At 32.2% G+C, this 27,875-nt stretch overlaps 1 protein-coding gene across 1 annotated transcript in view; it reads right to left on the bottom strand.

Moving 5' to 3' along the window:
* The window catches only part of PINX1 (PIN2 (TERF1) interacting telomerase inhibitor 1), an 87,378-nt gene that overhangs the window by 51,306 nt on the left and 8,197 nt on the right, over positions 1–27,875 (bottom strand). The window contains exons 3-6 of the mRNA XM_051975728.1: positions 25,037–25,129; positions 23,118–23,196; positions 11,840–11,929; positions 2,048–2,124 (exon numbers count right to left, since the gene is read on the bottom strand). Of these exons, the coding sequence (XP_051831688.1) occupies positions 2,048–2,124; positions 11,840–11,929; positions 23,118–23,196; positions 25,037–25,129 (339 nt within the window). The remainder of the gene's footprint in view (positions 1–2,047; positions 2,125–11,839; positions 11,930–23,117; positions 23,197–25,036; positions 25,130–27,875) is intronic.

The following is a 27,875-nucleotide window of genomic DNA, read 5'->3' as shown; positions in this document are numbered from 1 at the left end:
GCTCCTTAAGGGTCTCTTTTTTTTTTTTTTTGGCCTCTTTTTGTATCTGTGTATCAGCCTTCTGCATATTGTGGGTGCTTAATAAATGTTCACTGATCTATAAAATATACTAAAGCCTTACCAATATTATCACAATTGATTCTCACAGTGCTTAGAGAAGACAGAGGTTAGATGACTTGTCCAGAGTCACACAGCTAATAAGTATCTAAGGATTTGAATTCTCTGCCTCTAGGTCTAGTGTTTCACCCACTGTATCATGTAGCTGCCTTAGCAGATATTAATGATCAAGTAAAGTATTTTCAAAATGTAGGAGTTCTTTAATGGGAAAAAAGAACATTATTTATTTAAGGCCTACTGTGTATAAGATTAGAGAGACAATGAGGTGGTACTGGTGTAGTTCCCATCAGGGTGAACAGAGAGCTGTTCTTCAGTAAGGAAGACCCAGTTTCAAGTCTTACCTCTTCAGTAAGAAAGACTCAGTTTCAAGTCTTACTTCTGACAATACTAATTTTTCAGCCCTAAACAAGTCACTTATTCTTTCAATGCCCCAGGATAGCCCTCTAAGACAATAAACTGCATGCTAGTTACAGATTTGCATTTAAAAAGGGAGTTGCCTCAATTTATAAGGCAGTTCCTTATACCAACGAAATCCCAAATCACGTCCAAAAATACTGCAATAATTAAATCAGAACCAGAGAAAGATTGGGGAAGAGAAGGGAGAGAATATAGTCCCTGCCTGTAAGGAGTTTACAACTGAGTGGATTTATTACTATTATACTGGTAAAAAAAAAATAAAAAAATAAAAAACTGGTAAAAAAAATTAAAATCAATCAATCAAGAACAATTTATTAAGCATCTATTATATGCAAGATACTGTGTTTTGCCTTAGGGATACAAAAGGAGGCAAAAGACTGTCCTTACTCTTGAGGAGCTTACAATCTAGCAGACATGATATACAAACAAATACATAGAAAGCTAGCTATATACAGGATAAATAGAAAATAATCAACACATACTCCTCTGACTTTGTAAGAGATCTAAAACCAATAATACTAACTTCATTTTTTATCTTTATGGATTGTAAAGACATGATGAGAGGAATGACTAGACTGCAAAACTCATCAAGACTTCCTTCTCTTAGCTCCAAATCACATAAAATATCACCAATGATAGGATCAAGAAGAACTTGAAAACAAAAAAAAAGCACTTAATATCTTATACGATGTTTATGTCAGCTTATCTTTCTCTACTAAAAGTATAAGGATATAAAAATCAAGCAAACATAAACATTCTGTGTTTTGGTCTTAAAGAGTATCAAAAGTATCTGCTAAGACTCAATAAAGGAACAAAGGCATTACATACTAGGCTTTAGTTTATGTTCCACGAAAGTTAAGAATGACACTTGGGATGTAGCTTGGTTATCTCAGTCTTATAATGTAGGCAAACCTCAGACAACTAATAATACTTTCAACACCAAAGATGGGAAGAAAATAAACTCTTTCAATTCCTTAAGGATCCCTGAAGCAATTAGATCCCAAACTTTACAAAATTTATACATTCTATATATGTCTGTATAGAAATGCACTGGCTAGTACTATAGAAAGGGCCTTTTCCTACATAGGTAGAGTAAGATATGTAGCCATGGATCTTTTCCAAAAAATGATTTGCAGCCTGGATAAAACAAGTGGAAATGTTACTGCAGTGTTATGGGACTATATGTAGTTGATATAGATGTTCTTCCCATCCTATCAACAGCAAGAATTCCTCTATGGGTTTCAATGAAACCCAAAAGGAGACTCACATTACAGAAATATTTTCAGGAAGATAATATATACCTATCCAGGAAGAAGATGATGATAAATACAACATGTAATAACTGGAAAGAACCTTTTCTAAAAAAGAGGCTTGAGTATGAAAATTTCTTTACCCATCTGGGCTCTCAGATCAGGAACAGAAAAAGAAAATACATGTACAGGGAAAGTTGAGAATCAAATCCTAAGGGACCAGACATAAACTATCCAGTTACATTTAGTGCAATTACAATTACCTTAGAAACATCATTCTTTTTCCTTTTCCCAAAAATGCAATCCAGATCTGTTTTACTCCGAGAAGAAAGATCCTTTCCTAAAAAAGCAACATAATGAATTTCATTCGTTTTTAACCAATCAACAAATGCACCTTATGAAACTCCTAAAATAAAGATGGCTTGTGGAAAGAAAATGAAACAGTATTAAAGATTTACCTTTTTTTTTCCATAGAAAAGATATTTAAAAACAACAAAATTAATTTAGCAAGAATTCAAAGAAGCATGGAGAGACATCTATGACCTGAAAGAGTGAAGTAAGCAAAACTAGGTAAACAATATTCATATCCAGAACAATATAAAAATAAAGAATAACTAAACTAAACGTAGTTTTATATAATAACCAAGATTAGTCCTGGATTAAGGTTGAGAATATGTAACTCCTTCATTTATTTAAGGGTTAGGGAACTATACGTATATCATATTCAAAATGATGGCAGACACAAATGATATACTGGTCAATTTTAACGAACAACTACCCTCACACCTCCTTTCTTTTAATTTTTATTACAAAGAATGATTTGCAGATGAAATGGAAGGTAAACTCAAAAAAATTTTTTTTTAATCAAATAGTTATGTTAATTCTAGAGATGGCAAAAACCCAAGGGATGAAAGCATAGTGGTTATGAAATGAGCACAAGACTAAAAGAAAATTTTTAAATCTGAATGCAGGGAAACAATTAAATAATCTTTAAATTTTATATTCAGTACCTAACCATTGAAAAAGGAGCCATTTTCATATATATAAAACATACACATATATTCATATGTAAATATACATCAGAACACAAAGAGAATTGTATATGAAACTATGAATCACCTTTTCATTCAGATTGCCTTAAAAAAAGTATTTAGTCCCCCATATTTCTTTCAAAACTTTTGCCTGTCTGTGCTTCCTTCTGAATTTTTTGTATTCTCTTCTACATATTAAAAAAATTTTCAGTGGCTCTTTGGAGAAATTATTATTACCCCCATCCACTCCCCAGTTAAAAAGAAAAAGGAAAACCAAATAATTATATTAAAGCAAAATAAATCCATATCATGGCTATGTCTAAAATGTATGTCACTTTCTGTACCTTGAATCTATCACCTTTCTGCGAGGAGGTAGATAGCATGCTTCATTACAGATCTTTTGGAGATATGACTAGTCAATGAATTGGTTAGAGTTCTTTAAAAGTCTTTCATTTTTCTTTACAATTTTTATTGTTCTTGTATAAACTGTTCTCTTGGTTTTGCTCCATTTTCCATCAGTTCAAATTACCTAGGCTTCTTTTAAATTATCTTTCATCATTTCTTACAATGTAGTATCCCATTACATTCATGTGTATTTATGCGTTCAACTTCTTCTGTCTATCTTAAATGAGCGAAATTCATCTGATGTCTATTCTCTTCTTCTTTCATGTCTGCATACTTTTCTCATGAACCCCAATTATGAGAAATACCTTTCTTTCTCCTACTAATTTATTCTTCCTCTTATTCTCCTTTCTCATTCCTTCTTCAAAACTCTCTGAACAGAACCAATCCATCCTTACCCAGGTCCTCTTTTTCTTATTTAACTTTTTCCTTATTTTTTAAATTAAACTCCTTCAATATACTTTAAAGACTAATGAGACGTCTTTAGATTTCTATTATTGTTGGATATTTTTATTTTTATTATTATTAATGGATAGCATTTACAACATAGCACTTAACAGTTTACAAAGCACTTAGCAGTTTATTAAGCACTTTACAAATATTAATTTCATTTTATCCTTATAACCACCTTGGGAAGTAGGTATTATTATTATTCCTATTTTATAGATGAGGAAACTGAGGCTAAATGACTTGCCCAGGGTCACACAGTTAATAAGTGACTGAAGCTGGACTTAGATGTTAACACTACAGCATCATACAACACTTTCTAACTATTCAAATAAATTTATCTTTCTTAGCTTCTTTGGTTTTTGAGTTTGTATTTCCAAGTTCCTTTCTTTTTTTTTTTTTTCTTTAACTTTATTTTTTTTTATTTTTATTTAATGATTACTTTATATTGACAACATTATCCCTTACACTCGTTTCTTTTCCGATTTTTTTTCCCCTCCCTCCCTCCAAGTTCCTTTCTAAGTCTATTTGTCAGAAATACTTGAAAGTCCTATGTTCCATTAAAGGTACATTTTTCCCCCTTGTAGAATTATCCTCAGCCCTGCTGGATATTCTTGGTTGTAAGTCTATCTCTTTTGACTTATGAAATGTTGTGTTACAAAATCTCATCTAATTTATGATAAAAGCTTTCAAGTCCTATGTTCCAGATTGTTGCTCTTTAGTTTTTTAATTGCTTCTTTCTCAATGCCTATAGTTTTGGTTTGCAAGCTTTTTTTTTTTTTTTAATGTAAGAACTCTGGATTTTGGCAACATTCTTGAAGTTTTTCCTTTTAAATTTTTCTTTCAGGAGGTAATGGATCTATTAATTAATTAAATACTTCCATGTGAGTGTGTTCCAGATTTCTAATTTCCCTTAACTACATATAATAACATGAAAAAAAAAAATCTGTATTTCCTAATAGAGATCTACCTTCAGTCCTCAATAGAATCCCTCTCATCTATAAATTATATTATTTTAAACCTGTAATAAAACTGCAATTCATCCACACATATACACAAATCCTGCCCTATTGTTTTGTTTTTATTTGTCCTTTGTTTTAGAAGAGAATCATGACATTAAAAAGGTGATGACATGTCATGCAAGTGAACTGGATATAAGTGAGGGAGGGCTGGGCAAGGTCACCTTCCTCACTTTCCCCTCCAGAGTCATGTAAGTTTAATGGCCAGACATAGACCAGGATATCTAAAGACGGCCTTAGATGAAAAGGAAGACTGTGGTCTTTTTAAGCTAAGGTCTTCTACAGGTCTCAGTTTGCCTGAAGCCACACCCATTTAGTGATTAAGACCAGGTAGCAACTGAGGCAAAGATTTTCCTCTTTCACCTAGTTTAAAAAAAAAAAATCCTAAATAAATAAGTAAAGCAGGGAGAGAAAGTTGGAAAGAAGTCAAGAAGGGAGGGCAAGAAGAAGGAAAAGAAAGAAAAAGGGAGAGGAAGAGAAGGAAAAAAGAAAGAGGGAAAGAAATTAAAATTATGTTTTAAAAGGCATCAATAATAGAGTTTTAGAAAAGCCAAAAAAGGTATATTTTAGAAAAACTTAGATTAAAAGTGATAAAAATGATATATATTTTTAAAAGTTTGGCACTTAGACAAGCTTTAATTATCTAGAAAATTCAAGTAGAATCTGAATACTGAAGTATGTTTCAATAATGTGAATAATTGAGGTACTTATTACTGTATTTTGAGAAAATAAGCAAAGAACAGTGTTGCTATGACAAAGGAAAATAAATGTTATATTAAAATGCTATCGTTAAAAACCAGCACATCAGCAATAATAAGATATAATAAGAATAATAAGATCAATCAATATGATTTGGGACCAAAAGATGGGCTTCCTAAAAGATGATGAAGACAGCAACATAAACTAACATTTCTACAATGCAACGCAATTATATTACCTCCTTTGAGCCACTGTGAAGGAGTACTTACAGAATTATGATATGTATAGTTAGGCAGTATAGAAGGCAGGATTTATATCAAGAATTCCTTTACTCCAAGTTCATCCACTCGTAAGGTACACAAAACAAGCTTTCTCAAAAATGAGATAGTTTGTTGTTTTTAAAATTAGTTAATTAAAATCTGCAATGTTATAACTGAAAAATCAAGTATCAAAAAAATTAGGTAAGGTAAAATTTATACTCAAACAAGGGAGCGGAATCATTTTGCTATAAAAATTTAAAAATCATAGGGTCAAAGATCTAGAGATAGAAGGAATCTCAGTAGCTATCCAGCTTAATCCAAGGGTATCAAACATGCTGCTTTTGTTGGCCCTCATAACTTCTGAATGAGCCCTGAATCAGATTAAATGTAATTGGGAAATATTAAACAAATTTTAAAAATGTAATAAAACAAAGATAACATTACCTTTTAAAACTAAGCCAATATGCAGCCTGCAATATATAGCTCATTTGTATTTGAGTTTTTAGCACCACTGATCTAATCCTTTATTTCACAACTGAGGAAATCAGAAATAAGTAGGTTAAATGATTTGCCCTTGGTCATATTGATATTAAGCTTCAGAAGCAGGATAAGCCAGTGCTCTCAGTACTACACCACCATTACCTTGCATTTCTGGACTAGCAGGCTACGTAATCAACCTAGTTTCCTTTTTTCAGAAACAATGAATTGTTGCAGTAAAGTAGAGCAAAAATTAATTGTCATTCTGAGTTCATTAATAGATACATCAAAAACCTATCTTTCTATAGCTTCCAACTCTCCCCAAATCAAGTTTTTCTGTCACTGGATAGCCAAAGGCTCAGAATAGGTTCCTAAAATTAAAAAAAAAAAGTTATTTTTTTTTCCACTTTGAGGTTACTTTTTGAAAAAGATTTTCTTTTAAAGCTGTGAAATGAGTTACTTACAAAAGAATACATAAACGAGGTAGGCAGCTAAGTGACACAATAGAGTGCTGGCACTTGAGTCAGGAGGACCTAAGTTCAAATCCAACCTCAGATACTTACTAGCTGTGTAATCAGGAGTAAATTACGTAACTCCATTGCCTCAACAAAACAAAACAAAAAACCTACCTACCTAAGTAAACAATTTATTGTTTCAGATAAATCCAAAAGGTATTAAAAATGGCATTTAAAAATTAAAGACTAATTCTAAAACTATATTTTAAAACAGCAATACTCAAAACCATTTGGTATTGGCCAAGAAATAGTGATGGATCAGTAAAATAGGTTAGGTACACAAGACACAACAGTCAATAACTATAGTAATGTACTGTTTGGTAACCCAAAGACTCCAGCTGCTGGGAAAAGAACTCACTAATTAACAAAAACTGCTGGGAAAACTAGAAAACAGTATGCAGAAACTAGACATAGAATAAGATTTTATACTGTATACCAAGATAAAGTCAAAACAGGACTTTTGATTTAGATGTAAAGAATGATATCATAAATTAGGACAGCAAGGAATAGTTTACTTGTCAATCTCTGGAGAAGAGAAGAATTTATGACTAAACAAGAGAAAGAGAACATTAAAAAATGAAATGCAAAACAGATAATTTTGATTACGTTAAATTTAAAAAAATATGCACAAACAAGACAAACATGACCAAGATTAGAAAGCAGAAAATCTGTGTTTCAGATAAAGGCCTCATTTCTAAATATATATAAAACTGAGTCAAATTTATAAGACTACAAGTCATTTTCCAAGTGGTAAATGGTCAAAGATTATAAACAGTAAATTTTCAAAGCTACTCATAAGCATATTAAAAATGCTCTAAATTATTACTGAATGCAAATTAAAACAACTCTGATGTCCTACCTCACTCTTATCAAATTGGCTAATATGACAGAGAAAGAAAATACTAAAGGCTGGAGGGGATGTGGGAAAATTGGACCACCAAAGCACTGTTGATGGAGTTGTAAAGTGATCCAACTATTTTGGAAAGCAATTTAAAATTGGAACTGGACAGTATAATCAAATTGTGCATGCCTTTGATTCAGCAATATCACTACTAGGTCTATATCTCATAGATACATTAAAAAAGGGAAAAGCACCCACACATACAAAATTATTTATAGTAGCTTTTTGTGATGGCAAAGAATTAGAAATCAAGAGGATGCCATCAATTGGGGAATGGCTAAACAAGTTGTGTTATAGAAATGTAATGGATTACTAAGGAAGCAGACTTCAGAAAAACCTGGAAAGACATATATGAACTGATGCTGAATGAAGTGAGCAGAACCAAGAGAACATTGTATAAAATAACAGTTGTATGGCGATCAACTTTTAAGAGATTTACCTCTCCTCAGCAATGCAATGATAACAGAAAATTCCCAAATACTCATGATGGAAAATACTATCCACATTCAAAAAAAGAATCTGAATGCAGATCGAAGTATACTCTTTTCAATATTTTGTTGTTTTTTTCTCTTGTGGTTTTCCTCTTTTGTTCTGATTCTTTTTTGACCACATGACTAATGTGGAAATATGCTTAACATGATTGTACATGTATAACTTATAAGAGATTGTTTGTCTTCTTGGAGAAGGGAGGAGAGGGGAAAAATATGGAACTCAAAATCTTATAAAAGTGAATGATGAAAAATGACTTTATATGTAACTGGAAAAATATTATTTAAAATTAAGGGATATAAACTATAGTTATAGAAAATCCTGTATACATACATACATATGCAAGAAACTAATTTTCTTAAGGCAAAACAGAATAAAGTTTTGTTAGTTTTTTTCACTGTTCCACAATGTTCGGGGCCTTTGCTAGTTTCTTCTTCTGTGAAGTGGGGATAATTACCATTAATCTTGCCCAACAATGGGGCAAGATAAGTTGTTTACTCCCACAGAAGTGATAACAGAAAAAAAAAAAAAAAAACACTTAGAATTCACATTCTTAAAAAATAAAATGTTTATGAAAATCTGATCATTTTTGATAAATCTTCCTTCAAGATTAGAATTAGAAGAGACCTTAAAGATGATCTCAACTGAGTGAGTCATTTTAAGAGTTAGGAAACCAAGGCCAACAGAAATTAAGCGATTTGTCTAAAATTATAAGTCAGTGGCATTGCTAGGTTCAGATCATGATATTATTCTAAGAATGTCAAAACTGGAAAGGAACTTAAAGATCATCTGACAGTACAACGACCTCATTTTAAAGATGAAGAAACCAGTGATCCAAAAGTTAAAACAACTTGCCCAAAAGGTCACACGGGTACTAAGTGACAATGAATGGATTGGACTCTCTAGGCCTCATTTATAAATTCCAAAACTTGGAGAAACTGCACTGGAAACTTCTGTAAAGATTTCTGATAAAGAGGGGCCCAAAATTACATATTAAAAGGGAATTCTGCTTGTAAAGGTGAAAAAATAAAGGTTCTCAGGGAGACAGGCTGATAAAATATTAAAAGAAAGGGATAACAGATGGACAGTCTGAGAGTTACACAACCAAAATTAAAAGGACTTTCAGAGACCATCAGCAATGGATTTAATGAAAGATACAGCCAACAATTTCAAAATTATGAAACAGTTATGATCCACATTTGAACATGAAGTAGTCGCACTGATGAGACTATGCAGTTATCCAAATGACTGAATGGAATAAAGCATTTAATAAGCATTTACTATGTGCAAAGTATTGGGGATACAAATAGAAAAGGAAGAAATCTCTGTTCTAAAGGAGCTCATATTTTAATAAAGCAAATAACATATGGAAAATTTCATCTGCAAGTCAGAAGGAAAAGTCCCATGGTCCTTAGGATACAGTGACAAAGCAGACATTAATGTTTCTTCACTAATATCATTTCTACTGATATAATAATACTGATTTCTGGTGATGAACCATTTCGCAGCATAAAGGACTTTGGGAGCAAAAACTCTGCTTTCTAGGTCTTTAGAAGGTTTGGCATCTTCTGGATGAACTTGCCTACCCTATGAATGGCAGCTGATCTCTTCTTTAAAAGAGCTGTTTCCCTGGATATCATAAAAAGGAAATGTCATCAACAATCCTTGCTTTTCCTCTCCTCATCTTTTCTGGTACTTTTCTGCCTATGTGTTACCACTAGTCATGCCTTAGTTTTTGCAATTTACTTCCACTTCAGAGGGAGATTCCTGCTCTACATAAAGCCAGGATTTCAACTTCTCAACGTGGGGCTACCATCTAGTGGTGAAGTATATCATTACAGGAATTCAGTGTGGATGCACAAATGGGGAAAAAAAAGATGGTGTTTGTAATCACCATGTATTTGGATGTTATTAAGTTCCCCAAAACACACTGTGGTAAAAGACAGGGAATGTCTGTAGTAGCATTGTATGAAAATTTGAAAACAAAACACTACTGGGGTTTAGAAAAAGAATTCTCTTCACCATAATAGAAAACTATCCCCACAAAACACTACTTAAAATTAAGAAATGACTTATCAAAAGTTATTATACATGTAAAGAAAAATGAGGAAGAACTCTGGAAAATGTAAGTGATTACTGCAAAATTCAAAATGACAATGACCAAGCTTGATCTCGAAGAAGAGATATAAGAAGATACCTCCTCCTCTTTTCTTTGAGGAGGTGAATGACCATGGGCATAGAACACTGTATATAATATCAGACTTTTTTGAAATATTTTGTTATTTTTATAAAATTTTTTCTTCTTTTCAAAATTTAAAGTAAGGCTTTTTGGGAAGGATAAGGGAAGGATACAGAGAAAAAAGTGATGAAAAAACAAAAGATATCAATAATAATGTATATTACAAATTTTTTTTTCTATTAAATAGGAAAAGGTAGAGCCAAGATGACAGAGGAGAGATAACAACTCAGCTGAACTCTTACAGTATTCTCCTCCAAACAACTTCTGCCCACCAAAAAAAAAAAAAAAAAAAAAAAAAAATCCAACAAATATTGGCTTTTAATATAAGGTATATACTTACAGATCTGTTGAGGACAAAATCCCTTTTTATCTATTCACTTAGTCATTTTTATGGTGAATGTATGCTTCTGCATTTATTGATATTGATATTAAAAAAATTCTGGATACATGTTTTATTATATTGAAAATCAACAAGCTTGTATATTTAACAAATTTTCTGGGTTGTAATGAATCATTTTCTTCATAATGTTTTACTCTATTGGGTGATATTTTATTTAATATTTTCATCAACAAATTCATCAACAAAACTGCTCCACAATTTGTGTTTTTAATGTTACCTTGATCTGATTATACAATACCATATTTACCTCATAAAAGGTATTGGGGATAATTTTCCAATCTTTATTAATATTTATGAGTAATCTATCTGTAGAACATATGGATTCTTTGGAAGTTTGAAAGAATGCCATTGTGAAACAATCTAGAACAAGTCTTCTCATGTGTTTTTTCATGACTTGTCTGTTCCTTTAGAATTGATCCAGTAAAGTTATTCACTTCTAAAAAACAATTAAATGAATGAAATGGGAAGAAATTAAGTTTTCATCTTCAATTATTTTGTGAACTGTGAGAACTCACTTGAATTAAAAGACTAAGAGAAAAACTTTTAAATTCTAACAGATTCATAGATGGTACAAGAGATATCAACCCCTAGAAGAACAGAAATTTCATCTGCAACAGTCCCCGCACTGAGCTTCTACCTAAAGCTCTCCAAGATAGAGAAGCCACTACCTTCCAAAGCAATCTAGTTTTAATCATTTTAGAGTTTTTATGTCCATCCCCTGGGGCCATGCAGAAGAAAAAGCCTAACCTTACCTTCAAAAACTTAAAAAGGCTATTTTCATCCTTCATCCCTTTAAGTTTTTTTTCTTTTCTAGGCTACATTTCCCCAATTCCTTTGACAGATGCTTCTAATATGATACATTTCCTAGTCCTCTCACTTTTTTTGGCTGCCCCAAGAGCAGAAAAGCCTTGGCTCTGGAATTAGAGGACAATGGAGAAAGGCCTCTAAGCTTCTGCCCCTAGAACTCAGTCACTCTTCTGATCAGGTGATGCTCTGAATGCTGCTGAGGTTGGCCAGCTCCTAACATGAAGCATCATTTCCCTATGATTCTTTTGAGTAGTAGTACCCTGAACCACATCTCCCTTTGTCATAGATTTTTCCAAGCTACTCATAACAACCCTGTCATGTTCAGATAATTTTATCTTGTCATCAATGAAACAAGTTGTTTATTCTTACCCTTTGTAAATTTTGTATAGTGAACTCTTCTTTTTGAGGATTTGGACTTCTCTTCAAGGTTAAATGATTTTTTCCCCTTGTCCGAAAAATCTAAAATAAAAAATAGAAAATTTCAATGAGAATCATCTTTATTAAGTTATATAATCTCATTCATATAAAACTTTTAAGAGCAATATATTTTTTTTTAATATTTGGTAGTTCATTATGGACAATATAAAGAAAATACTTTAGATAGTCTTTGTTCTTTAGAAAATTATAAAGTTGTAAACTAAATTATATGTCTTTTTTTTACTGTGATCTTAGATCTTCATTCAAAAACAACTTTGGTTTAAAATTTAGATAGTATAATTGTGAAGAGATAGAAAGTCTCAGAAAGTATATTATAAAAAGTATTAGCTAACAGAAAATAATTATGTTTCTTCTGGAAGTGACAAGAGAGGAGTAAAGGTCTTTTGGTCAAGGACCTTTATTCTATAAATTTTAGTCTCAAAAATCGCAAAGGTAGACAGAAAGTAAGGGGTAAAAAATTAAATTACAATTTCTTAGAATGCATCTAATAGGATGTACAGTGAATTCTCATCCAGCACCCTGAAAATTTTCTATATCTACTTCCCAGGAACAATTGGCTCAAAATTTTACAAAGACATTCCAATTGTGAATTTCTGTATTACATTTTTTTTTAATAATACCATTGAAGCTTAGCTTTTATTGGGATACCAGAATTCAACAACAGAATTAATATACCAATACATTAAGTATCAAATAACTATTCAGTTTCCAATTCAGAAGCCAAGTACACTTTGTTATATAAAGTATGTTAATTCCTAGTTCTTATTTAAATTTTAGGAATCAGAAGCCTATTAAAAAAAAAAAAAAAAAAAAAAAAAGGTATATAGTCTATTGTCACTCAATCAGGAAGTGTGATCCTGGGGGCCTTGACAACTAATCTCAGCATGGGTTTCCTTTGAACCCTATCTCTAAGACTTAGTTCTATCTGTTTTGTTTTGTTTTTTAATTGCCTGATGTCACTCGGGAAAACACAGAACTGATGACCACAGGGCATGAGCACCCTCTTGTGGCAGAGACATAGGACTTGGTGCTCTAGGCAAAGTTATTCACTCAGATATAAAACCAAACCCACAACATTTCTTTGATTTATGGGGGGAAGAGGAGAAGGACAATGGGACATAACCAGGGACATTTATGCCCAAGGGACAAAAAGCAGAATTAATGCTTGATATGAGTTTAAGTATGCCCACAACTGTTCCTGAAATTATGAACTTCTATTTTTGCTTTCTCAGCACCAAGCAATGTGTGTCACTCACAACAGTTCAGAAATGCTTTATTAAATTGAACATGCTTTGATAAAATCCAACATCCATTCCTAATAAAAACACTTGAGAGCATAGGAATAAATGGACTTTTCCTTAAAATAGTCAGGAGCATATATTTAAAACCATCAGTAAGCATCATATGCAATGGGGAAAAACTGGAACCTTTCCCAGTAAGATCTGGAATGAAGCAAGGTTGCCCACTATCACCATTATTATTTAATATTGTATTAGAAACACTAGCCTCGGCAATAAGAGTCGAGAAAGATATTAAAGGAATTAGAGTAGGCAATGAGGAAACCAAACTATCACTCTTTGCAGATGATATGATGGTATACCTAGAGAACCCCAGAGATTCTACTAAAAAGCTATTAGAAATAATTCATAATTTTAGCAAAGTAGCTGGCTACAAAATAAATCCCCACAAATCCTCAGCATTTTTATACATCACCAACAAAACCCAACAGCAAGAGATACAAAGAGAAATTCCATTCAGAATAACTGTTGATACCATAAAATATTTGGGAATCTATCTACCAAAGGAAAGTCAGGAATTATATGAGCAAAATTATAAAAAAGTCTCCACACAAATAAAGTCAGACTTAAATAATTGGAAAAAATATTAAGTGCTCTTGGATCGGCCGAGCGAACATAATAAAGATGACAATACTCCCTAAACTAATCTATTTATTTAGTGCTATACCAATCAGACTTCCAAGAAAATATTTTAATGACCTAGAAAAAATAACAACAAAATTCATATGGAACAATAAAAAGTCAAGAATCTCAAGGGAATTAATGAAAAAAAAAAATCAAATGAAGGTGGCCTAGCTGTACCTGATCTAAAATTATATTATAAAGCAGCAGTCACCAAAACCATTTGGTATTGGCTAAGAAATAGATTAGTGGATCAGTGGAAAAGGTTAGGTTCACAAAACAGAATAGTCAACTATAGCAATCTAGTGTTTGACAAACCCAAAGCCCCTAACTTCTGGGAAAAGAATTCATTATTTGATAAAAACTGCTGGGATAATTGGAAATTAGTATGGCAGAAATTAGGCATGGACCCACACTTAACACCATATACCAAGATAAGATCAAAATGGGTCCATGACCTAGGCATAACGAACGAGATTATAAATAAATTAGAGGAACATAGAATAGTTTATCTCTCAGACTTGTGGAGGAGAAAGAAATTTGTGACCAAAGATGAACTAGAGACCATTACTGATCACAAAATAGAAAATTTTGATTACATCAAATTAAAAAGCCTTTGTACAAACAAAACTAATGCAAACAAGATTAGAAGGGAAGCAACAAACTGGGAAAACATCTTCACAGTTAAAGGTTCTGATAAAGGCCTCATTTCCAAAATATATAGAGAACTGACTCAAATTTATAAGAAATCAAGCCATTCTCCAATTGATAAATGGTCAAAGGATATGAACAGACAATTTTCAGAGGATGAAATTGAAACTATTACCACTCATATGAAAGAGTGTTCCAAATCATTATTGATCAGAGAAATGCAAATTAAGACAACTCTGAGATACCGCTACACACCTGTCAGATTGGCTAAGATGACAGGAAAAAATAATGATATATGTTAGAGGGGATGCGGGAAAACTGGGACACTAATGCATTGTTGGTGGAGTTGTGAACGAATCCAACCATTCTGGAGAGCAATCTGGAATTATGCCCAAAAAATTATCAAATTGTGCATACCCTTTGATCCAGCAGTGTTTCTATTGGGCTTATATCCCAAAGAAATACTAAAGAAGGGAAAGGGACCTGTATGTGCCAAAATGTTTGTAGCATCCCTATTTGTAGTGGCTAGAAACTGGAAAATGAATGGATGACCATCAATTGGAGAATGGCTGGGTAAATTGTGGTATATGAATGTTATGGAATATTATTGTTCTGTAAGAAATGACCAGCAGGATGAATACAGAGAGGACTGGCGAGACTTACATGAACTGATGCTAAGTGAAATGAGCAGAACCAGGAGATCATTATACACTTCGACAACGATATTGTATGAGGACATATTTTGATGGAAGTGGATTTCTTTAACAAAGAGACCTAACTGAGTTTCAATTGATAAATGACGGACAAAAGCAGCTACACCCAAAGAAAGAACACTGGGAAACGAATGTGAACTATATGCATTTTTGTTTTTCTTCCCGGGTTATTTTTACCTTCTGAATCCAATTCTCCCTGTGCAACAAGAGAACTGTTCAGTTCTGCAAACATATATTGTATCTAGGATATACTGCAACATATCCAACATATAAAGGACTGCTTGCCATCTAGGGGAGGGAGTGGAGGGAGGGAGGGGAAAAAAATTGGAACAGAAACGAGTGCAAAGGATAATGTTGTAAAAAAAAAAAAAAAAAAATTACCCTGGCATGGATTCTGTCAATATAAAGTAATTATTAAATAAAAATTAAAAAAATAAATAAATAAATTGAACATGCTTATGGAATACTATTGTTCTATAAAAAATGATCAGCAGGATGATTTCAGAAAGATCTGGAGAGACTTACATGAACTGATGCCAAGTGAAGTGAATAGAACCAAGAGAACATTTTACACAGCAAAAGCATTATTATTCCACAATATTAACTCTATGGAAGTAGCTCTTTTCAACAATGAGATGATTCAGAGCAATTCCAATGATTTTGTGATAGAACGAGCCATGTGTACCCAGAGAGGGGACTGTGGAGAATGAGTGTGGTTCATAACATAGCATTTTCACTCTTTTTGTTGTTGTTTGTTTGCGTTTTGTTTTCTTTCTCATTTTTTTTTTCCTTTTTGATCTGATTTTTCTTTTGCAGCAAGATAATTGTGGAAATATGTATAGAAGAATTTCACATATTTAACATATATTGGATTACTTGCTGTCTAGGGGGAGGGGGTCGGGGAAAAGGAAAAAAAAATTGGAACACAAGGTTTTGCAAGGATGACTACTGAAAACTATGCATGTTTTGAAAATAAAGACTTTTAAAAAATTAAAATTAAAATAAATAAATAAATTGAAAATCCATCTATCCTGTTAGATTTTAACTTCTAATGGTCTGTGTTCTAAGAGAAAATCTTGAAGTTTTAGCTTTTTATGTTCCTGGAGCCCCAAACTTTCAGAGGATCTTCAAGAACAGATCTACATTTAGACAAGAGGCAATCTCCTTTTTTATCTCAGTTCAAATGAGCATCTCTCAGCTGGAACATAATGGGAGTTAATCAAGAAGAGTACATTCTTTCAATTGTGTGTATTTTTTACACCACTAATGAAATGGTATTAAAACAATATAAAGAGAATATTTAAGGATTCATTTTGCTCCTCTGATATCTTTTCTAATAGTCAACAAATAATAAATACAGTATTACTTGTATTTTCTGCACCTCTCAGTTGGTAGTTTAACTGCTAAAATTACTTAGGGAAAAGGCCAGAAGAAAGAGCCACTCTTCCAATGGTTGTGTCATCTTCTTTTCTTACCGTGATTTTGGAGATCAAAAGCATAATACCTCTCTTGGAGATTACTCAACTATCTTGGAAACTGCAAGTAGAGCCTTCCTAAATAAGTAACATAAAACATGCTTGAAAGGCAACATGGCATAGTATAAAGCAGAAGTCCTGTATTGGCTATTTATCATTTAACTTCAGGAGTAACTGACAGTTAACCTGGGTTTCCCAAGCTACAAAATGTGAGGATTATTACTTAAACTAAACTCACTCAGAGGGATAAAATGAGAGAATGTTTAAGAAGCACTTCATAAATTTGTGATGTGCTATAAAAACCCAAAAATATTTAATCATGTCCCTCATAAATGAATGTTATTTGTTGTCCTCTGATGTGGATAGACATGATCCAGTAATGCAAGTTTTATCCCATATTTTACTTAAAAAACAAAGTTGTCGCTTGATTTTAGTTCCCTTATAGGGAACAAATAAATATTAGCAAATGCAGTAATTTGCATAAAAGCAAATGTTAAAGTTGTTTTGAAATATTTTTTATGCTTTTATTTATATGTCTAAAAAGTTACATTACATTCTGTGAAAAAACCTGTGAAACAGAATCATCTTATTTAGTAAATGCCAAAAACAAAGAGGGGTTTGTGGAAAAGGAAGAAAGGCCCCTGTTAATCATATGCAAACTTTTGGATATCAGATAGAAAGGAGAAAGCTTAGGGTTGGTGACAGTGAAACTCCTGTGAACTCTGATCCAATGAGTATTAAAAGAGCATGAGTACTGTTGGAATAATAATGGAGAGAACTTTGACTCTGGAGTCAGTCATCCTACCTCTGACCTTTTATCTGCCCCTGGGAAGGTGACTTCATATATTTGGGACTCAGTTTCCTAATCTGTAAAATAAGAATATTGTATTCTATGGATTTCCTTCAAAAGAATCTTTCAATTTTATCACCATGATCTCATACTACATGTTTTCATCTTTCTGATGAGACAAAAGTAAAAAGGGGCTAACAGAGAATCACAAAAAGTATGTTTTTGCTAAATACTATGTAAATATTAAGAAGTCTTGCATTTTCTTCTGCAATGATTAGGGTAATTTTTTTTTAAATAATGAAAAAGAAAAGAGTTTTGATAAAGGCTAGAATTATGTCAGAATCCTGAATCCTTGAAGAAGCCCCCAAAAAGCACAATCCAAGTTAGAAAACGTGTTCTATTCAAGTTTTGACAAAGAACCATAGTCAGAGTAACAGAACTGATAACAGTTGAAAATTACTGCTATTTAGATTTCATTTTACCTATTTATACAGCTTTAAACTTGTTCTAAGTGCTATTTTATAAAATAATGATTCATAAATATTCTTACTTTTATATTAAAAAATTGGAAAGAAAAATATGTACTTTGATTCAGTTACCTCTTAAGAAACCTAAATGTCTAAGCATAAGGGTTTAATCAAAATGTTAACTGTTTACTTGGTGGCTGTGTATCACATCCTTGAGAGTTGGATTTTCAATCAAAATCAGCGATTGGCAAAAACCACAGAGAATCACAGTTACGTTTACAGTTTAAATATCATTACATATCAATACAGTTATTATATCATTAGTGTAAAGAGAGGTCTTCTCTAATTTATACAAGATTGGATAACCTGCTTGAATTTGTGTGAATAACTTACATATTACTTTATTCAGCAGATTATCATTCTTAGAAATATTATCCAAAAGGCTAGTTCTCAATAAGCAAAAGGAAATTCTTAAACCAACAAATGACTTGTCTTTATAACATGACTACAGATAACACTGAAACTCTCCAAGTAGATCTAACTATAACAAACACAAATTCCAATACACAGAGCTACATCTACCCTCAAATGGAAGCTCTTCCTGAAAATGCAAAGACAGCAGCACTTATTCTCTTGTGCTTGTAGCTTCACTTTCATACAAAGCATTGTAATAAATCTTCCTGTGGCTAGATTTAGTGCTATACTTGTACCCAATAATTACAAGCACATCCCAGCCTAACTCTTGGTGCCATCCAATGAAGCCCCTTTCCTTTAAAAACAAAACAAAACAAAACTGCTCATCAAAGCATATAAAGTGTGGGACCCCAGACAAGCTCAAGGAAACCTAGATTGCAGTCCCAGGTCCTGTCACTTAAAAAATATACTCTTTTTGGGCTGCAATCTCCTCATCTATAAATTCCGGGTATTTCCGCCTACCATACACCCTACAAAATTATGGGAGGAAAAAAAATGAAAGCATGGTAAAAAAAATACTCTGAAACTGGTAAAACCAATGCAAATCAGAAGAAGGAATCCAGAATGTGTTTACCTGGATTTAGAAGACTAAGAATGCTGATCTGGATCTGCCACTTAGTACCTGTTACCTGTATAATTAGCATTTCACCTCTTTTTATCTTATTTGTTGATTAGATCAGTGGACGTCCATGAGGATCTCGTAATTCACATACTGACTCAGAAAACCACATATGAACATTATTTATGGTCTATTGTATTTTCATTTATTTTGTATCACTATATTATTTATTTATTTTGTTGAAAATTTCCCAATTCTTGCATCTGCAGCAGTATTTCTAGACTAAATGACTTCTGCATCCTTTTCTAGTCTGAATTTCTATGAACCTATGTTGTGACAAAAAATGACATCAATAAAATCAAATACAGGACACCTGATTTTTCAATTCAGAAAAACCTAAGGGCAGTATCTTAACTGGATTTTTCAAATCACTAAATTGAAGTTTTATATATATATACATACATACACACACACACACACACACACACACACACACACACACACACTATGGATATAAACTTTAAGGCAAATCATATTACAATCTCCCTGTTCCTGTGATCAAACTCCATATTATTCACTTTATGTCCAAGTTTTAGGAGGAAAACTTATTAACTTCTTGTATTAATCAGCATAATAATGATATAATTGGAAGTTCATGAAGAGCTTAGGCTCTCCCTACTTTGCCGTTAAAATAGCACAAAATTCAGTAATTTTTAAACGTGTCATTGATGATAGATTGTGCAAAGATGAATGTAAAAGGATTCCTTATTGATTGCTGAGTTTTATCAAATGCTCCTGTTTATAAATAATATTGTACTGATTGGGAATTCCCAAGTTGTTTCAAATAGAACAAATTCTCGCACAGGTTATGTCCAAAAAAAGTTTTCAATATGCTTCTCATTGCAGTATTAAAGCTGCTTTAAACTTATCTTTCACTTATGTTATTATTATTCTATCTGACAGATTTTCAAATAAACTAATGGCAATGATAGTTAATCACTCTATAGAGTTTCTGTGAGAGTACAGCCAGTGCCAAGAAAAGCAAGTCTGAAGAGATTTTTTTCTATACAAGTTACTATATATATATATATATATATATATATACATACATATATATATATATATACACACATACACATATACACATATACACACATATATATGTATTAATAAAATAAGACAATATATGTAACTAAACTTTAAGTATATTGTATGTTTAACATTTAATATGGCACTTGTCATTAGCTAGTAGAAAAGTATTTTATATTGTCACTAGCTATTCATTTTTGACTAAATGACTAAAAATAAAAATTAATTTCTATTTCTTACCAGAAAGCTTGTAAAATTCTACCATTTTCCACTACAGATGTGAGTGAACATTTTTACTTTATTCTTATTTCAAATCAAAAAACATTAACACAGAAACAGATGTAAAACACTCTAAAGTTGAGTGAAATATTGCAGAATCTTTATTCAAGTAAAGTCCAACACAGAAATTAAATGTATAGGACTGTCACATTATCTAAATACCTTCCAAGTTATAACTGACTTAATTTAAAATGTTATTTATATTCTACAAAAATCTATAAATAAATTTAATATGAAATCTTGCAGGTAACTATAAAATATGATTGAATTGTTGTTGTTCAGCCTGGAGTAATTTGCCATTTCATTTTCTAGCTCATTCTACAGATGAGGAAACTGAGGCAAACAGGATGAAGTGACACAGCCAGTAAGTCTTTGAAGGTGTATTTGAACTCAGGTCTTTCTTATATTAGACCTATGTTCTGTCCGCTGTACCTACCACCAAATCCAGCCCTTTGGCTGAATTTTTAAAATTCTTGCTTAATTACTTTTAAAAAACTTATTTTAAAATAAATTTTGTGCTAAAGCTTTCATAATCACAGATGGAATAAAATTTTATACTAAACATTATATAATGTAAATTTTAATGTGTAGCTTTGGGGAAAAATGAACACTAAGTGTAAACACTTAATGAATATATCTTAAAAAATTATGAATAGTAATAATAAATTACCTCAAGTGTTCGTAACACATTTTTGTTGTTGAAAGGGGTAGGCAGAAAAAAAAAATTGAGAACCACTGCTCTATATCATATTTTGAAACATAATGGATTTTATAATTTGGCTAAATGATTTCGTTTTTTGCTGTGTGAATTACTGGTCTAATTGCATCTGAGTGACTTTAGCTTTCATTGAGACTATACAACAGTCTGAGGCTTAAGGCAATCATTATTTACAATATTATTTACAAACAGGAGCATTTGAAAAAGCTCAGCAATCAATAAGGAATCTATCTATTTCATCATCAAGACAATCTATCATCAATGACACTTTGAAAAATTACTGAATTTTGTGCTATTTTAAGGGAAAGGAGGGAGAGCCTAAGTTCTTCATGATTATCTGTCATGCAGTTTTCCTTTCTGTTGTGGTTACACTTATTCTCCAAACAGTTCCACCAGAAACATCTACACAATTCCCAAATTCCCTCCATCAAAATTCCACATTTTTAATATTTTAAAAATAAAGAATACATGAAGAAATATTACCTGCATCCAAAGAAAACTGATAAATAGAAGAATGTATAAAATAATTTTATATGTGTGTGTGTGTGTGTGTGTATTTATATCTAATGGTAGCCATCTCTGGAACTAAAGGGAGGGGGAAGAAATTTACATTATAACTGCTGAATATGTAAAGGGAATAGCAAGTTGTACATAGTAGATTTGCAGTTCATGTGCAATCATTCTTTCTATTTTACTGTATTGTAGAAATGCTTGTTTTGTTCTGTGAATTAAAAGTAAATTTTTTTTAAAGTAAATGTAAAACCAGTAAAAAAAAAAAAAATTCAACAAAACACAAATGATTCAAAGACTCTATAGATGATAGTGCAAGATGGCATACTTTCTTCTTACTGCATTTTAGACTAGTTCTTCACTAGTCAATTAATAAGAGAATCAACATAGGCTTTCAATCATCTCTAACTCTTATAGTTCTTGGAACTAGAAAAATGTCTAGCAAATGGAGCCACTAAAACAAAATTCTAATAAATTACAATTTGACACCTAATGGAGAACTAATTTTCAGCTGATATTATCAACCATTCAGTCAACAAGAACTATGTTCATTAAGCATCTTCTATGTATATGGCAATTTGCTAGTTATTAGGGATACAAATATAAAAAGCAAAACCATCACTACTCTCCGGGGCATGAATTGAGGTTGCAAAAAAATTTTATGTCACTTTTATTTCAGTAGACAGTCCTGGTCATAACAAAGAAAAACTATTAAACCAAAGCAACAAATAGTGTCCTCTGGCAGCTTATGTAACATTTTCACCCATAATCTCCCACCTCTCTACTTGATGTTTAATAATCTCTAACAAATTTCTATAAAATTTTTACTAGCCATAAGTTTATAATGCCAGTTTCTATTTTATGGTTTGTAGTTTGTTTGCATTTTTAAAAAATAACTTTTTGTTCATGCTCCTGTTTCCAGGAGAAAAAAACATTTTTTGTTCATCTTCTCCCTCCCTAACAACAATTCTACTTTTTGTGAACCTATTTGCAACACTAAGCTTGCTTATCTCCATTATTATGGTTCTGGAAAACTCTTTTTAAAAGTGTTTAAACAAAAGCTAATTCTCAGGATAGAACAACTAAAATATTTCTTATTTTCCCCAGGGTTTCTTTTTTTTTTTTCTCCCCACAGTTCTTTTTTTTCCACAGGTTTTAAAAATATATTTTTAGTAATTTCAATATATTTCTCAATTTTGTATAAAATAATTTTATCATTTTTTTAAAATTTTGAGTTCCAAATTGTGTCCCTTCTATCCCTCTCCCACTCCTTAAGAAAACAAGTAATATGACCCAAATTATTCATATAAAGTCATGCAAAACATTTCCATAATAACCATACTGCAAAAGAAAACACACATAACAAATAAAACCAAGAAAAATAAAGTAAAAAAATATGCTTCAATCTATACTCAAGAGTTCAAGGAACTAAAATATTTCTAAGACAACTATCTTCGGAATTAACTTGTAATAATAACAAATACAAATATTACAAATGCCAATAGAATTAAGATAGAATCTCTCTTACAAATTTAGTGTTTAGAACCAGAGACTAGACTCCATACCTTTTCCTTCTTGTCCATGACAACTGTTCAGTTCAGCAAGAAGTTGATTAAATTCCTCTTGGGGAGCCAGCCAGTTGTCCTATAAACATAATACAATATATAAGGAATGGTCTTGTTCAACAGGCATCTTACTGTACTATCAATGGAAAGCAACAGTAAATATTAATGATGATGATGATGATGATGATAAAAGCTGATATATAGTGCTTGATTGTGCATATTTACATATATTATTTGATCTAATCTTCATAAGAAATCTTATGCAGGAATTATCCTCATTTTCGTATTTGTGGTCACAAACATTCAGAATCTTTACCTCAGTTAATTTTTCAGGAGAGAGGAGTGTCTATTCTTATAAATAGAAAGTTGTTCTGGATGACTCAAGACTTCAGCTACAATAAACTCCACTTCAAGTATTTTTACTCTGATATAATCACATTATCATATCTGATATAAATAACCAGTATAAGGAATTTAATTTATCTCTAAAAATTTTCACATGTCATTTAAACCCCAAAATTAATTTAAACTTGGGTTTAAATCTCTATCCACTACCTATCAGGTGAGGGCTTCTTTGGGCAAGCAACCTTGTCTCTTTCTGAGCCTTTATTTTCTTTATATGTAAAATGAAATGGTTTAATTAGATGATCTCTGAGGGCCCTTTCTGCTCTATTTTTATGATCCTATTATGATATTCAGCTACTTCCCCAAAAACAACAAGGACAACAATGAAGATCATCGTGTTTTCTAGCAGTTAAGTAGTTTACAGTTTTTAATCTTTTAACTCTAAGATCGCCTTCCCAAAAACTTCTTCAGAAGTTCCCCAAGTATTTTCAAAATGTTCAAAGAAGTAACGTTATCAGTCAGTTGGCCAGATTCCCAGGAACAGCACTAGTTGGGGTAAGAACAATAGGGAGTCATGCTGACTTCACAGTGTCCTGACAATGAGAAAGGCCAATTCTTCAATGCTCTGAGCTGAAGGGCAGAAAGATGGGAAAGAATAACAGTAACAGAATAATTTACTACTAATAATTATAAAGAGATGACTTTTACAAAGGGCTTTAAGATTTGCAAAGTGCTGCATGTGCATCATCTCAATTAATATTCACAACAACCTTTGCCAAGTAGATATTAAAAGATATGACTGTTAAACATCCTTGTTTAACAGATGAAAAGAATGAGGTTCCTAGATGTGAGTGACTTGCCCATGGTCACATAACTAGTTTTACAGAAATAAGATCTGAATCCAGTCCTAGGGTCAACCCTTCCTGTCTAATAAGCCCCATACTCTATCCTCCATGCCAATAATTCCAATACTCTATCCTCTATGCCACAAGAATTCTCATCTTGAAATGATTTTTTTTCCTCTAGAAAAAAAAGATCCAATTTTATTTTACTTAAGAATATTCTTATTTAAATTGCAATACTGTTGTTGTTCAGTTATTTCAATCATATTAAATTCTCTGTGACCCCATTTTGAGGTTTTTCTTAGCAAATAAACTGAAGCAGCTTGCCATATTTTTCTCCAGCTCATCTAACAGATGAGGAACTAAGGCAAATACAGTTAAGTGACTTGCTTAGGATGACATGAGTAGTAACTGTTTGAGGCTGGATTTGAATTCATGGAGATGAACCTTCCTGATTCCAAGCCCAGTACACTCCATCCACTGAGCCACCTAGCTATCCTTATATCAAATTTAATTTAATATTAAAATTAGTTCCATTGCTTAGGTCTGTATCAAACAGGATTAAAGGTCAGTAGAGAAAGAATATCAAAATGTTTCAGATGATAAAGAACCTACGATTCAAAATTAATTGCAGTTAATGCACAAACTGGATAGAAAACAATACTGTGAACATGAATTGTCTAGCAATCTAATGAAAGGCTTTACATTGGCCATCCAAGGAATACTGCTCACCTCATGATTGGCTGAGGCTCCCAGGCCAAGCTGGTTGTTTTTAACTTGAACTTTAATATGTTCTGTGGCTCCTTGCTCCTGAGCCCCTAGTCCCTATATAGAAAGCAAATAAAAATAAAGGATTAACACCATGTACACCCGTCAATTAATCACAACTAAAGATGTCAAAGTCTGACAACTCACTTATAAGACAATTATTCAGTCTTAGAACACTCTTTATAAACTTACAAAATTATGCTTTAAAAAAAAAAAGAAAGAAAAGAAAACAACAAAAGAGATCCATGATTTCAATGGTAAAGCAAACTCCTGTAAGAAATCCCCCTCTTCCAATAAGGATCAGTAACTTCTAGGCAACCAAGTCCTAGAATTGCCCAGAACCCTGAACAGGTAAGTGCTTTGCCAAGAGTCAGTAGGGAGGCAATACTTGACTCATCCTGACCAAGACAGCTCTCTACTCAGGATAGCCTTGTCACATAATGAGAACAATAACGGTAAATGAGAGCAGTTGATATGTACATAGCACTTTAAAGTCTGTTAAGCTTTTATCTATATCATCTTCTTTAAGTCTTACACCAATTCTGTGAGGTAGGTCCCATAGGCATTATCTCTGTTTTACAGACAAGGAATGGAAGCTCAAAGATTAAGGAACCTACTAATGGTCACAAAGCTGGTAAATGTTCGAGGCACAATTTTAACTCTGATCTTTCTGACTCCCAAATCCAGCACTCTATCCACTAACCATGTTGTCTTTCACAGGAAAATAACTCTTTCTAATGTTCTAAAACAAATAATGCCATATACTTATTTAGATACATTGTCTGGGAAGACCTGCCAAAAAAGAGGAATGAAACCAGGTATATAATTAAAAGTGCAACTATCCATTTGGTAAAGTTCATTTAAGTTCAGGTATATAATTAAGAACACCACTAAATTTTGGGAATCTTTAACATCACTCCATATGCACAGATTTAACTGGAGTTTATGATAAATAAGTTACAACTCCCAGATATTTCATCTGTTTTCATTCAAGGTTCAAATTTTTGAGCCAAGCAAAAGATTTTTTTGAGCCAAGCAAAAGTTTTTTTAAAGTTAAATTTTATTTTTCTTTTTAAAAAAAAATCATACCTTTTTATTTTCAAAATATATGCAGAGAGTTTTCAACATTCACCCTTGCAAAACTTTATTCCAAATTTTTTCTCCCTCCCTTCCCCTACCTTTCCCCTAGATAGCAAGTAATCCAATATATATTAAATATATACAATTCTTCTACACATATTTCCACATTTACTATGTTGCACAAGAAAAATGAGATCAAAAAGAAAAAAATAAGAAAGAAAAAAATAAGCAAATAACAACAAAAAGGTCAAAATACTACATTGTAATCTACATTCAGTCCCCATAATCCTCTCTCTGTGGATTTTCCATTACAAGTATATTGGAATTGGCCTGAATTTCCTCATTGTTAAAAAAAAAGTCATCTATTAGAACTTATCATTGCACAATCTTCTTGTTGCTGTGTACATAAATTTTATTTTTTTTGTCAGCAAAACCACTATTTCTACCGCATATCCTTGCCTCAGTAAGAAAAGAAAAATAGAGCCTGTTACAAATGTGAATAAAATAGTTTTACTTAAAACAAAATTCTACATTGACCAGGTTCTTCCTAACTATGCATACATATGCATATGTGCATCTACAGGTATAGATATTATATTATAGATAACATATATAAAATAATAAATAATAATATACAGATTATATACACATATGTAGACATTTTTCATTTTGCACTGAGTCTTTTGCCTCTCAAGAGGCAAAAGTCTTCCCAGTTTCCCAGAGCCCAACAATAGTTAGATCACATTTGTCTTCCTTCCCCCTGCCCAGTGTATCCCTCTTTTTTTTCCCTTTCTATTCTTCTTTTAAGATTATCAAAACAGAACTGCTCCCAGGCCTTTTGTCTAACTGGACTCCCTCAATTACTGTTATGATAATAATGGTTCAGAGGGGACACATGTATTATCCCCCCCAGAGTAGAACATAAGCAGTTTATGGTTGTTTATTTCCTTTTTAAACTAGTGTTTGCTCTTCAAAATTTCTACACAGCCCTGGTCTTTCCATCAGAAATACTTCACAGTACTTTATTTCATTAAAGATATATTTTTCTCCCAAAGGATGACATATTATATTCAGCTTTGCTAAGTAAATTATTGTTGGAGGTGAGTGTGTGTGTATGTGTTTGCTTTCTGGAATATCATATTCCAAACTCTCTCTCCTTTAGAGTGGATAATACTTAATTGTGTGTGACTAATTGCTTGCACTACATTGTCTTTGACCTGAAATTTCTAGATTTTGTCTATATTAATATGTTTCTGGGAGTTCTTTTTTCCTCAGGATTCTCAGGAGCTAGTTATAAGTGACTTGTCCAAAACAAGTTCTTAATCTATGATTAAGAACATAAATATATCCCTATTTAAAAGTAAAAATATTCTTCCATTCAGTAAACATATATTAAAAACTTATGTTCAAGACACTGTGGTAGTCATTAAGGATGGAGACACAAAGACAAAATGAAATAGGCCCTACCTTTAAAGAACTTACATTTTACTGGAAGGATAAATTATTCATATGGATAAGAAATTACAAGATTTGGCAAGGAAAACCTAAGATTAAGATAAGAAAGGGCCTTGTGTAAGAGATAGCTTCTAAATTAAATTTTGGAAGTTAGGGATTACAAGAGGTGAAGGTGAGTAGACAGAATGCTTGAATCAAGAGAAAGGTATGGAAAGTCTACACAAAGATATGGAAAGAAGAGCTAGGATGTCATGTTCAAGAGAACAGT

The sequence above is a fragment of the Antechinus flavipes genome, chromosome 2 (assembly GCF_016432865.1).
Source record: "Antechinus flavipes isolate AdamAnt ecotype Samford, QLD, Australia chromosome 2, AdamAnt_v2, whole genome shotgun sequence".
Classification (NCBI taxonomy): domain Eukaryota; kingdom Metazoa; phylum Chordata; class Mammalia; order Dasyuromorphia; family Dasyuridae; genus Antechinus; species Antechinus flavipes.
The sequence above is the reverse complement of the archived record's forward strand: the minus strand, read 5'-3'. Positions and strand labels throughout refer to the sequence as shown.